Below are 14,517 nucleotides of genomic sequence, written 5' to 3'. Positions count from 1 at the left end.
CAAATTTGAGATTTTTGGCCATCAGACTAAACACTGTTTGGCATAAACCAAACAGTGCACGTCATCAAAAACATACCATTCCTACCGTGAAGCATGGTGGTGGCTGCATCACGCTGCGGGGATGATTCACTGCAGCAGGCCCTGGAAGGCTTGCAAAAGTAGGGGGTAAAATGAATGCAGCAAAATACAGGGAAATCCTAGAGGAAAACCCTGATGCAGTCTGTGAGAGAACTGCAACTTGGGAGAAGATCTGTTTCCTGCAAGACAATGACCCCAAGCGTAAGGCCAAAGCTACACAGGGATGGCTTAAGAACAACAACGTTAAGGTCCTGGAGTGGCCAAGTCAGAATCCAGAGCTCAATCCAGTTGAGAATTTGTGGTTGGACTTGAAAAGGGCTGTTCCCTCACGATCCCCATGCAATCTGACAGAGCTTGAGCAGTTTTGTAAAGAAGAATGGGGAAAAATTGCAGTGTCCAGATGTGCAAAGCTGATAGAGACCTATCTACACAGACCTCAAGGCTGTAATTGCTGCCAAAGGTGCATCTATTAAATACTGACTTGAAGGGAGTGAGCAATTAAGCAATCAATTATTTTGTGTTTAGTAATGCTAATAAATTTAGACCTCTTTGTAGAAATTTGTTTTCACTTTGACACAGAAGTCTTTTCTGTTGATTAGTGTCAAAAAAGTCAAATTAAATCCACCGTGATTCAATGTTGTAAAACAATAAAACATGAAAACTTCCAAGGGGGCGGGGGGTGAATACTTTTTATAAGCACTCTACCTCTGTTTTCTCACTGACATTGCTCTCTCAAGTCTTCCACCCCTGCCAATCTAGTTTAAAACCTCCAGAGATAAAAGCAAATTCCTCTGCTGGGATATTGCCCCCCTTCCAGTTGCTGACGGGAAAGCAGCAGTCACTCAAATAAGCATGTGTTACAGCAGTGGTCTGCAGAAGAGCATCTCTGAACGCAAAACATGTCAATCCCTGAAGTGGAGTTACCTAATAAAGTGGCTACTGAGTGAATACCTGCAGCTAAAAGTTGGACAAATTAGGAAATGTTAAGGTCAGTAACATGAGCTGCAGAAATGTTGTTGCATAGTGAGCTAGTGAATTTATGCATTCAGGGACTTTAAAACCTATACACAGAAAAAACTCAGTTCCATATACCTGCGTCAGCCCAACACAACACTGCAGCGTATGGGTCGTAGGTGAGTCCGTTGGGCAGGCCCAGATCATCTGTCACGAGAACCCGCCTGTTTGTTCCGTCCATGTAAGAGGTCTCGATCTTGGGGGCTGCTCGGTTCCAGTCCGTCCAGTAGAGGTTCCTGACAGAATACAATGGAGAGGTAGTCCCATCAATACAATGAAACCTCTGTGACCGACAGCGAAGCAGAAAGCTGCAGTGGCCAGAAAAGTGGGGAAAAAAGAATTCCGTGCAGAGAATTGCAGGGGGAGCAGATGAACTCTGGAATACAGAATAAATGGAAGGTTACTTAGGGGTATAGGGATGGCTGTCAACATCTTAGGGGATCTATTCTGGGCCCAACATATTGGTGCACTTACTTCATTAGGAGTTTGAGGAGATTTGGTATTGCCCCAAAGTCTGCAGCAAATTTCTACAGAGGCATTCTGACTGGCTGCATCACTGTCTGGTATGGAGGGGCCACTGCACAGGATCAGACAAAGCTGCAGAGGGTTGGAGACTCAGTAAGTTCTGTCATGTGTACGAGCCTCCCCAGCATCCAGGACATCATCAGAAGGTGGTAGCTCAAAATGGCAGCATCCATCATGAAGAACTCTCACCACCCACGACGTGTCCTCTCCTCATTACCACCATCAGCGGGGAGGTACAAGAGCCTAAAAATGCACTCAATGTTTCAGGAAAGAGCTTCTTCCCCTCCACCATCAGATGTCTGGACCATCCTGAACACTACCTCACTGCTTTGTTCTCTTCTAGCACTTTTTTCAACATATTATTTTAACTTGTAGCAATTTTTTATGTGTTGTGTTGTACTGCTGCTGCAAAACAAACAAGTTTCAAGACGTAATTATATGGGCTGTGCGTACCCTGTCCTCAGAAGAACATTGTTTCGTTTAGCTGTATATGGGTATGGCTGAATGATAATAAACTTGAACTTAACATGTCAGTGATGATAAACTTGACTCGAAGCAACCTTGGAGCATCACTGCAAGTGTCAGAATTGGGAGGTCAGGTGGCTAAGGAGGCATGAGGGACACTTCATTAGCCAGTATTAGAATGGCTACATCTTATCGGTCAGGTATAGTCAGTGTAGTGTACACTAACTAGCCCAACTATGCTTTGACACAAGGACAAGTTAGGCTTTATCACACTGCAGTGGGACCAATGTGGACTACACTGTGCACAGAACGTCACCACGCTTGTTAAAATGACTTTAGTCCAATTTCACTTTTTTCTGGGATCCAAATAGTACATCTTGAATGCATCAGAAAAGGGTGAAACAAAGTTTCTAGCGGCCAATATGTGAATCAGTGGTGGAGGCAAAAACTGTGGTGGTTTCCAAAAAGTATCATGAAGAGTATGGACCAGCAACTGGGGAAGAGAATTAGCCCAAGTTGGTTTTGTTAGGTCTGCACTGACATAATGGGCTGAATGGCTTTCTGTTCTAATATTCAGGGGGGATTTCAAAGTAAAGTATTTAACCCATAGAGCTGGCTCCTTCTCTTTGAGAAGCCATCCATTTAGCCTCAGACCCCTTGCTTTATTCCACAGCCCTCAAATAATTTCTTTTTAAGATTTACCCTTTGGAGGTCATTATGTAGTGGCATCAGCGCTGGACTTCCGGGCGAGAGGTCCAGAGTTCGAATCCAGCCGGCTCCCTTGCACACTCTCTATCCGTGCCTGGGTTGAGTGTCGCGCTAACAACTCGACCTCGTTTAAAAAAAAACACCTGGAGAGGGATGGGCTCCGCCAGGTTTCAGATGCCCGAGACATGCCGAACGATGAGCAAACCAAAAGCTTGTCATGACGGCGCCCCAACGACTCCACCAGGAGTTCAGGGCACACGCACACGCACACACACACACAGATTATTACTGAACTTGTCTCCACCAGTTTCCCAGGGTTGGAATGCCTAATACCAGAGGGCATGCATTAAGGTAAAAGAGGTAATTTCAAAGGAGATGCGAGAGATATTTTATTTTTCCACAAAGAGTGGTGGGTGCCTGGAATTTGTTTCCCGGGGTGGTGGTAGAGGCAGGACATTTAAGAGGTCTTTAGACAGGTGCACTAATGTGAGGAAAATAGAAGAATATGGGCGTTGTGCAGGCAGAAGGGATTAGCTCAGTTGGTCATTTGATCATTGCTTTATTTAGATTGACACAACATTTACTGTATTGTCCATGTGGGCCAATCCAGATCAAAACAACGTGCTGGATAAACGTATTCTCTTACTCTTTCCTGGTTCTTAAATCTGCATCTTCTGATAGAGCACAGCATATTACAGCATAGTACAGGCCCTTCAGCCCACAATGTTGTGGTGACACTTTAACCTACTCCAGGATCAATCTTGCTCTTCCCTCTTGCATGGCCCTCCATTTTACTATCAAGCACGTGCTTATCTAAGAGCTTCTTAAATGCCCCTAATGTATCTACCTCTACCACTAGCCCTGGCTGGGCATACTATGCACCCACCAGTCTCTGTGTAAAAAAAAAACGTGCCTCTGACATCCCGCTAAACTTTCCTCCGATCACCTTAAAATCATGCCCACTCGTATTAGCCATTTCTGCCCTGGGAAAAAGTGCCTCTGGTTCTCCACTCGATCTATGCCCCTTATTTTCCTGTACACCTCTATCAAGCCACCTCTCATCCTCCTTTACTTGAGCATAAACAGTTTCCTTAAACTTACACAATTTAAACACTCATTATTTGGAGCAGCTCCATTAAATCTTCCCTTCACTTTCTGTTTTACAGAAAACTATCCCTGGTCTCCACACATCTTTGAATTCACTTGTCCCCAGTAACGTACTGGTTAATCTCCTCTGCATTCTCTCTCAGAACATCTGGTTTATATCTACCATATAGTTAAGAAGAACAATGGGCAAAGCCTCTTGTCCGCCCACCCAACTTCAAGCTCTGCACTGCTGCCACATGATCCTGACAGTAATCGAACCACTTCTTCCCGCTGTTATTGCCTCCCCCAAATCCTTCCACATTCAATTACCCAGCTACTGCTGCTCACAGCTTGAGAAGAATTTCTTTTAGCTTTGTTGTCCCTGAAATGGAGTCATGCTTAACATAGAGCCAAACAGCGGCCTCTTTTGTCTTTATGTTGTGAAAGGATTTTCAAAACTTTAACAACTCGCAGCGTAGCAGGGAGGGGCAGCACAGTAGTGTAGAAGTTAGCCCTGTTAAACCATCAATACATCAGCGAAACAAGCCTTTCATCCACGGGCACTGTCCACACTTTTGCTACCTCAGCAAAGCCGCCAGCATAATCAAAGGCCGACCCACTCCAGACATTCCCTCTCCTGCCCCTTTGCGCTGGGCAGCTATGGTAGCACAGTGGCGAACATTACACTATTACAGTGCAGTGACCCGGGTTCAATTCCTGCTGCTGTCTGTAAGGAGTTGGTACGTTCTCCCCGTGACTGCACGGGTTTCCTCCAGATTTCTCCCACGTTCCAAAGACGTGTGGGGTCATAGGTCAATCGGTCACATGGGTGTAACTGGGTTAGGTTGGAAGGGCCTGTTACTGTGGTGTATCTCAACGTAAAAGTAAAATAAATACCAAGACAGTTCGTGGGAGGATCCACTCCAAGTTGTACAAGTACCCTGCCAAAATTGCCCACACATATAAACTGGACGCTATTTGTTTAGGTTTAGTAAGATGCAATTAGTCAACAGAATGAGAGAGCAGATATCCGGTGTCCCCAGATGTCTGATCCACAGAACATTTGTGAGTGGGATGTACAATAACTAATAAAAATTACTTCATACTGGCTGCTTTCTAATCACCGTCAGGACGTGGGTGAGTTCTGGCGAGGGAGGCCTTGCTGTCTGACCCGAGTTGACTGACAGCACAACGGGGTAGCACCACCTGACAGTGCCAGCATTCCAGCATTCAGGGTTCGATTCCCGCCACTGTCTGTAAAGAGTTTGTACACTCCCCCCATGACGGTGTGGGACTCCTCACACAGCTCCAGCTTCCTCTCACATTTGAAACGTTCGGATTAGCAAGTTACGGGCAGGCAATGTTGGTGCCAGAATGCAGTGCTGCCCCCAGTGCTCAGACTGTGTTGGCCGTAGATACCAGTGGCACATTTCACTGCATGTTTCAAGGTTAAGCTTTTAACCCTTTTATAATCTTTTCTGAGAGGATGAATGACAGTAACTTAAGTCCATCCATCACTTGGCCCAGGCAACACTGGTCTCGACATTGAGACAGATCAGGGCCAGGCTGGGTAAGGATGGTAGACTTCTCGACGGTGTGGGGTGGGACCTGTACCTTGGCCAGACTGTGTAAGGATGACAGGTCCCCTAACCAGTGCAGAGCCAAAGCTGTACCTGGACCAGACCAAGCAGGGGTTTCCATGCTGGCACAGGACGGGTATCAGTCCTGGGTTGGGCCGGGCTCGGGTGGTAGGTTCCCTAGCTGGTGTGGAGTGGGGCTCACTGTAGGATCAGACTAGGGAGGGTGGATTCCCATTCTGATACATGTGACAGAATCAAATGTAGGCTATGTGCACAAAGGCTGCCAGTGTGGGGCCAGGAACATACGTGGCTCACATTGGTAAATGGAGGTGGGACATACCACCATAAGACATAAGAACAGAATTAGGCCATTTGGCCCATCAAATTGGCTCTGTCATTCCATCACGGCTGATTTATTTTCCCTCTAAACCCCATTCTCCTGCATTCTTCCCATGACCTTTGATACCCTAATTAATCACAAACTTATCAAGCTCTGCTTTAAATATACTTGGCCTTCAGAGCTGTCTAAGGCAATGAATCCTGCAGATCCACCACCTTCTGGCTAAAGAAGTTTCTCATTTCTGTTCTAGTGACGTCCTTATATTCTGAGGCCGTGTCTTCTTGCCCTAAACTCTCCCAGTATTGTAAACACCCTCTCCATGCTCACTCTATCTGACCCTTTCAATGTTCGATAGTTTCAATGAGATCCTCCCTCATTCTTCTAAACTCCAGCAGAGAAAAGGCCAACAGCCATTAAACACTACATACGTTAACCATTTCATTCCTGGTATCACTCTCATGAACCTCCTCTGCACCCTCTTCAATGCCAGCACATCTTTTCTTAGATATGGGGCCCAAAACTGCTCACAATACTCCAAATGAATTCTATCCAGTGCCTTATAAAGCCTCAGCATTGCATTCTTGCTTTTATATTCTCGTCCTCTCAAAATGAATGCTAACGTCGCACCTGCCTTCCATACCACTGACTCAATCGACTAGTAAACCTTTAGGGAGTCCTGCATGAGGACTCCCAAGTCCCTTTGCACCACAGATTTGTACAGACCAGAATCAAACCTGGTCCAGGGTGTAAGGTTCTTCCAGTTTTCACTCTACCTATGCCTCTTACCATCTTATACACCTCTATCAAGTCACCTCTCATCCTGCTTCACTCCCTCGCTCACTCAACCTATCCTCATAAGATATGCCCTCCAGTCCAAGCAGTATCCTGCTTAAATCTCCTCGGCATCCACTCTGAAGCATTCACATTTGGAAGGACGTCATCAGCTGGAAAATTAAGACGTGAAAAAGCACTCCTTATGACTTATTTGTGCATGCATTACTTATTTAATAGAAATACTGTATTTAATAGAAACGGAGATTTGTGAGTGCTCTCCTATCACATACCCATGGACAGGATCCGCAACGATTGCCCGAGGGTTTACCAAGTCATCAGAGAAGAGCACCCGCCTCTGGTCGCCATCCATTTTAGCCACTTCAATTCTGTCCAGCCCGGAGTCCGTCCAGAAGATGTTGCGACCTAAATGGTCAATGGCTATTCCTTCAGGGCTCTCCAGACCTTAAATGCAAAAATATGCATTGAGTGGATGGACCTATTAGACCTCCAACAGTCAGCTCATGAAGACAGAAGAGTAAATTAATGACTGTACATTACAGATCTGTTCACACATCACATTAAACTGTAACATGACCACCACCGATCCAAACTTGACCTGAACCAAAGCAGTGATCGTTTCTTCTGATCAACAGTCCCAGGCACAAACCACGACCCACTCGAACTGGCCCTGCATCACACCCAACGAACCCCAATGTCATCCTGCATCTAAATATATGTTTATCTCATAAACATAACAGAGTCTGCAGATGCTGGAAATCCAGAGTTACACACACACAAAATGCTGGAGGACCTCAAAGAGTCAGACAGCATCTACGGAGAGGAATAAATAATCCACATTTTGGGCTGAGACCCTTCATCAGGAGTGAGCGAGTGCGTGTTTGTTTGTGTGTGTGTGTGTGTGTGTGTGTGTGTTGCTCTATTGTATATAAAATTGGGACACATCAGTACTTTTGCCCCAATTAAACGGCTGCCCAAATTAGATCGCTTCATGGAAATAGTTAAAAAGGTATAAAACAAAAGACAAGCTACCATTTAAATGTGTAATGAATACGTATTTAATGAAATACAGAACAAATTGGAACAGTAGCAATACTAATTGGTAATTAGCGTTGTAACACTTACTGACGGAGGAATGCATCCAGGGAACACTGCAGTGTTCCTTTGATTGAATGTAAGTGAAACTAAATCCACACAGACACCTAGTGCAGTTAACGCAAACAACAGGAATTCTGCAGATGCTGGAAATTCAAGCAACACACATAAAAGTTGCTGGTGAACGCAGCAGGCCAGGCAGCATCTCTAGGAAGAGGTGCAGTCGACGTTTCAGGCCGAGACCCTTCGTCAGGACTAACTGAAGGAAGAGTGAGTAAGGGATTTGAAAGTTGGAGGGGGAGGGGGAGATCCAAAATGATAGGGGAAGACAGGAGGGGGAGGGATGGAGCCAAGAGCTAGACAGGTGATAGGCAAAAGGGATACGAGAGGTTCATGGGACAGGAGGTCTGGGAAGAACGACGGGGGGGGGGGGGGTTAACAGACTGCTTTCAGTGCCTTCCTGCATGAAGTATTGTTGTAATACAAAAATATTTTTTTTAAAAAAGTAAAACAAAATGGGCAAAAATCACTGTTTGTTGAATCAGCATCTGTTGGCCCAAATGGATAATATAACACAATCACATGAAACTGACGCTATTTAAAAACTGATCACTTCAAGCACAGTATGGCGTCTAACTGACGATAGTTAGAAACTGTTCAGCAGGTCTCCTATCCCAATTCAATGACACATCGTCCCAAATAGACCAAGGGAATCCTGGCTATTTTCTCGATCTGTTTTTGTTCTTTCAGAGTTGTGGCAAATAAGCAGCTGCCCTGATTAACCAATGGCCCAAATAACCAGATTCCACTGTATTTGTAAAGTCCTGTGCTTAAAATAAAGCCAATCCCGCCCAAGGAGGTGACACTAATCCTTTGCTATGCAACCTGTATGGATAGCACAGCATTGCAGTAGTTAGTGCAATCGCTTTACAGTGTCAGTGATTATCGATCGGGGTTCAATTCCTGCAACTGTCTGTAAGGAGTCTGCATGACTGTGTGGGTCTCCTCCAAAGACATGCAGGTTAGGGTTGTTAAGCTGCGGGCTGCCCCCAGCACAATCCTCGCTGATTTGATTTGATGCATTTCATTGTATGTTTCAATGTACATGTGAAAAATAAAGCTAATCTTTTTTTAAAAGTTCCTCTGGGCCTGAGATGAGCAGTAAGGTTCCACATTTTTGTTGCCTTCCCCCACTTCTTTATATCGGCCACCTTTCCTGTCCACTCTCTGTCCTGATGCAGGGTTTCACCTCCAGTTTTCTCCCACAGTCCAAAGACCTACCAGTTTGTAGGTTAATTGGTCATTCAAAGTTCAAAGTATAGTTATTATCAAACCTTGAAATTCATCTTCTTACAGGCAGCCACAAAACAAAGAAACCCAATATAACCCATTAAAAAAAGACCGTCAGACACTCAGTATGCAGAAAAAATATCGTTCAGACAGTAAAAGTAAGCAAATTACTTTCAGAACTGAAGTTTGTGGAAGTGAGCCCACAGCCATGAAGCCAGTCACAGCTGGTCCAGGAGCCCGTTAGTTGCAGGCCACAGCCTCAGTTCAGCACAGAGGTGAGTAAATTTCACCGAGCAGTGGGGTTGCCAGCTTTCTCACTCCCACATAAGGGACGAAAGTAGCAGTCAAATACGGGACACTTGTGTTTACCCCGAGAAGGACTACCATGATCATGAAGCCTTGCGCATGTGTGGCGTACACAGACATGACGTGCACATGTGTGTACGTGCTGATTTTTTTCTACAAATCGGTCTTGGCTTAATCTTCCTGATTCTGTTCAGTGAAACTACACTGTAGATACATTATTTCTACTTTATATAGGCTGTGTATTTATCATATCATTCCTGCTTTTACTATATGTTAGTGTTATTTTAGGTTTTATGTATTATTTGGTATAATTTGGTACGTTATTTTTTGGGTCTGGGAACGCTCACAAAATTTTTCCCATATAAATTAATGGTAATTGCTTCTTCGCTTTACGCCATTTTGTCATGAAAGGTTTCATAGGAATGCTCTACCTTAGTGGGGGAAATACAGGACATGGGCGGTCCCGTATGGGCCAAATCAATTTAACCCAATATACGGGATGTCCCGGCTAATACAGGACAGTTGGCAACCCTACTGAGCAGTGAGCTGACCACTAGCCTGTCCCTTGCCTCTGACCCCGACACCCTGGCCTAGCAATTAAATCGGCCAAACTGTGGGTCGTTCCTCACTTGAGGACCTGGGCCCTGCTGCCTTGATTCGGCCCGTACTCAACCTTCCGATGCTTAAATCAGTCAAGCAATGCTTGTTCCTCGCTCTTGGGCCCAGTACCCTCCGCCTCTCCGCTTTCTGCAGCTTTGAATCGCCTCCAAGTCTGACCCAGCGCTGGCTGAACGATTGCTTGTTCTCTGCTCTCGGGCTCGGGCCCCGCTGCAACACCACACCTGCACCTTTGAGACTTCAGTTCACACCACAAAAATGCCAAGTCATACAGATGGTTCAACAGCTCAACTCCAAAAGGGAAGTTACAGGCTACTGATTGCCGTGATCATTTCTGAGAAAAATAGTGATTAATAAATTTGAACTTTGATAGTATAAGGGGGATATCTGAGATAAGTTGTTTTTTAACACAGCGAGCGAAAGGTGTGTGGAGCACACTGCCAGGAGTGCTGGTGGAGGCAGATACATTAGGGATATTTACATACATGAGGCTCTGGATAGAGGTAGTACCTTTGATGTCTAGCAACTGCACTCTATCTCATAGGGTGGACGGGCCTCACTGGTTCTCATCCATCTCCTAAATCTCTCACATCTGTCTCAAGGGGCACACCCTGGTGCACCGTTTCAGCTGGCGGGTTAAACACCTGAGGGGGTGTAGTTAACACTGGGCGAAGGACCTCATCGACGAAGTCATGGGCCAGGGTGGGCGAGTTCCCCGAAGAACTACAATGGCCACGTGTTTGAGACCAGGGCGAGCCAATGAGTTGGAGGGCACCAACAGTGGTCTGGCCTGGAGAGGGATGGGCACCGCCAGGCCTAACATGCCAAAGACAAGCGAAAGAGCCCCTACGACCCATAGGCGGGTTGCAGGATCCAAGTCAAAATGAGACAGGCACATGGATGAGAGAGAAATGGGAGGAAAGGGTTAAATGATCAGCACAACATCATGGGCCAAAGAGCCTGTCCTGTACTTTACTGTTTGATGTTCTAATCCCTTTTCCCCTACTAATGCTGCTCCACCTACTGAATGCCTCCTGCAGATTATTTGTTGCTTCAGATTTCAGCACCTTAATTCTCTTGCATCTCCACTGATAATAATTGAAATCACTGCACTAACATAAGTCATTCAAACTAGGCTCACATTTAACTAGTAAGGCATGATGAGATAAACTTTAACCAGAACACAAAGCCTTGGTCAAAGCACCAAGTCAAACCAAGCTTGTTGCATCAAGAACATTTAATATGAAACATATTTACAAAAAAAGAAATTATCAGTTGTGGGCAGATTGGAACAAACCCATACTATTCTAAAACAAATCCTTAGTCCTTGAAATTTTATCTTCCCCAGTACTAAAACATTTCAACGTTCTTTAGAAATTGGTTGGCATTTTAGTCCTCTCACACAACAAAAAATTAAGATGTTTCGTTTTGGCTTTTAAAGTGACTGTTAGTGTCATGTCTAGCAACGTTATAACCGTTATAAACATAATGTAAGGAATTATGGAGCCAGATACGCAAATATGTTTCCCTAAGACCAGCCAACACAAGTACCAAAATCTCCCAGGATTATGTCATTTCTGAGCTGATAGATCATTTTAAATGTCAGACTGGATCACATGCCCAGGTCTCAAGACCAATATCATTCTATTCGGTGAGCTCTACCACTGTGTTTAAGACAAATCCATCAACAGATGGTGATCATATGGGGAAATAAGGGAGAGGCAGCAACTCTATCTGACAGCCAAGTGGTTTTGGGCCTGCACGGAACAATTAGTATTTTCTTTGTGGATGTAGTGTAGATTCAGGCCACAACCACAGTAAATGAGTTGCATCTGCTATATCACACACAAAATGCTGGACGAGTCAACCAGCATCTGGGAAATAAATGCTGATGGGAAATAAACGTTCCGAGACTTTGATGAAGGGTCTTAGCCCAAAATATCTATTGCTCTCCATCGCTGCTGCCTGACTTCCTCAGTCCCTCCAGCATCTTGTGTGTCCTTCTCTGGACTTCCAGCACCAGCAGAATCTCCAGTGTTTGGCATATGTTGTGCAGCAGGGTCAAGGTTAACAGCACCAGACAGTGACTCATCCCTTCTCGAAACAGGACAGTAATGTCCTGTAAGTGTGTAGTGAAATAATTAAATATTAATAAATTAGAGATAGGTGAATATATTTCATCCTGTGTGGTCCATACATGCTGGCATGCTGTACTGTCTAAAACCCCGGCATTGCGCTGAAAGCCGTCAGCCAGATTGCTAAACTCAGGCAATACCCCTCCTCTCATCTGGGCACGGGCACGGGATACACAGACCCTTATAGGAGATTGGGGGAGTTCTCTCTAAAGAGCGGCAAGGGACGCTACAGATCCACAGAGTAAACTACAGGTTAAATCTGTATTTCTACAGATAAACTGTGGAGAGCGTTCTGACGGGGTGAATCACTGGCTGGTATGCAGGCTCCAATGCACAGGATCGGGGAAAACTCCAGAAGGCTGTAACACACACAAAATGCTGGAGGAACCCAGCAGGCCAGGCAGCATCTATGGAAAAGAGTAAGCAGCTGAGTAAGAAGGTGGGAGGAGGGAAGGAAGTAGTACAAGGTAGTAGGTGATAGGTGAAGGGGAGGAGCACCAGAGGAAGGTGACGGGACAGGCAAATTCGGAGATAAGGTGAGAGAGGGAAACGGGAATGGGGGAACGGTGGGGGGGCCGGGGGGGAATTACTGAGAAATTGACAACCATGCCATCAGGTTGGAGGCCACCCAGACAGATTATAAGGTGTTGCTCCTCTAACCTGAGTGTGGCCTCATCACAGCAGTAGAGGAGGCCATGGACTGACTACTCAGTTAGCTCCATCAGAGGCTGAGGGGGTGATAGCCAGGACATATAAAGAGGTAGTTACACCCAAGGTGCTGGACACAGGAAACTGGGTGAGAGTCAGGAAGGGGAAAGGGGTTAAGGAGCCACAGCAGAGTACCCATATGGTCTTCCCCCTCAACAACAGGTATATCACTCTGGATACTGTTTTGGGGGATGCCTAACACAGGAAAGTTGCAGTGGTCGGGCTCTGGCACTGAGTCTGCCTCTGTAGCTCAGAGGGGAGGCGGGGTGGGGGAGAAGAGGCTTGCTGTGGTGATAGAGGATTTGTTTGTTAGGGGAACAGAGAAGAGGTTCTGCAGGCAAGAACAAGATTCCTGGATGGTATGCTGCCTGCCGGGTGCTAGGGTCCAGGATATCTTGGATGAAGTCCTCAGCATTCTTAAGTGGGAGGCTGACCAGCCAGAAGTCATGGTCCATGTCGGTACCAATGACATGGGTAGGACAGGTGACGAGGTTCTGCGAAGGGAGTTCAGGGAGTTAGGTGCTAAGTTAAAGGGCAAGTCCTCCAGGGTTGTGATCTCAGGATTGCTGCCTGTGCCACGTGCTAGTGAGGCCAGAAATAGGAAGATTAGACAGTTTAACATGTTGGCAAGGAGTTGGTGTAGGAGGGAGGGCATAAGATTTTTGGGTCACTGAGCTCTCTTTCAAGGACGGTGGGACCTGTACAGAAGGGGCAATTTCCACCTGAACTGAGGGGGACTAATATCCTAGCAAGGTTTATTAATGCTGCACAGTGGAGTTTAAACTAGAGTTGCAGGGGGTGGGAACCAGAGTGCCAGAACAATTAGTGGAAAGGTTGTGCAGGCAGATGTTGGTAAGACCTCAGACAAAGTTAGGAATCGAAAGGTTGAGCATGGTGTGACTCGTGTCCTGAGCTGCCTGTACTTCAATGCAGGAAATATCTTAGAAAAGGTGGATAATAGTGCTGAAGCTGAGGTAAAATAAAAGTAAATTTATGTAGTATCCATTAGACATACAGTAGGTGCAGAATTAGGCCATTTGGCTCGGGCTTATTTATTATCCCTCTCAACCCCATTCTCCCGCCTACTTCCCCGTAACCTTTGACACTCTTACTAATCAAGAACCTAGCAAACTCCAATTTAAATATACCCAGCCGTCCATGGCAATGACTTCCACAAATTCACTACCTCCTGGCTAAAAAAATTTCACCTCATCTTTGTTCTAAAGGGACATCCTTCTATTCTGAAGCTGTGCCCTCTAGTGCTACACTTCCCCCACATCCACTGTATCTCGGCTCTATATTATTCAACATGTTTCAATGAGATCGCTCCCCTCTTTCTTCCAAACTTCAGTGATTACAGGCCCAGAACCATCGAACGCTCCACGTATGTTAACCCATTAATTCCTGGGATCATTCTCATGTCCTTGTGACATTTCAAGGCATTCTGAAGAACCAAGTGCTCAGTGTAACCTAGATCTGCTCAGGACAATCTCCCACATGCATTTACGGGATAACAGCCAGATCATCTGCATTAGTAAAACTCATATTGAGGGGTAAGTGTGGACCAGAAATGGAGAGAACACCCTTGATCTTCTTCTATAAGGAACCATGTATCAGTTATGTCAATCAAGGTGATAGGTAGAATTGCTCCTCCAAAGACGACACCTCTAACGAGATCAGCCGCCCACTCTTAATGATCAGACTGGCTTGAGGGCCCAAGTTCGCTTCGTGGGACCCCTTCTAACTCAAACAGCTGACACTAAATATTCGATATCAC

At 45.6% G+C, this 14,517-nt stretch overlaps 1 protein-coding gene across 1 annotated transcript in view; it reads right to left on the bottom strand.

The window, feature by feature from the left end:
- nid1a (nidogen 1a) overlaps positions 1 to 14,517 on the bottom strand; it is a 164,409-nt gene that overhangs the window by 9,715 nt on the left and 140,177 nt on the right. The window contains 2 exon segments of the mRNA XM_063039515.1: positions 1,171 to 1,328; positions 6,861 to 7,032. Of these exon segments, the coding sequence (XP_062895585.1) occupies positions 1,171 to 1,328; positions 6,861 to 7,032 (330 nt within the window).

This window comes from Mobula hypostoma, chromosome 2 (assembly GCF_963921235.1).
Source record: "Mobula hypostoma chromosome 2, sMobHyp1.1, whole genome shotgun sequence".
Classification (NCBI taxonomy): domain Eukaryota; kingdom Metazoa; phylum Chordata; class Chondrichthyes; order Myliobatiformes; family Myliobatidae; genus Mobula; species Mobula hypostoma.
The sequence above is the reverse complement of the archived record's forward strand: the minus strand, read 5'-3'. Positions and strand labels throughout refer to the sequence as shown.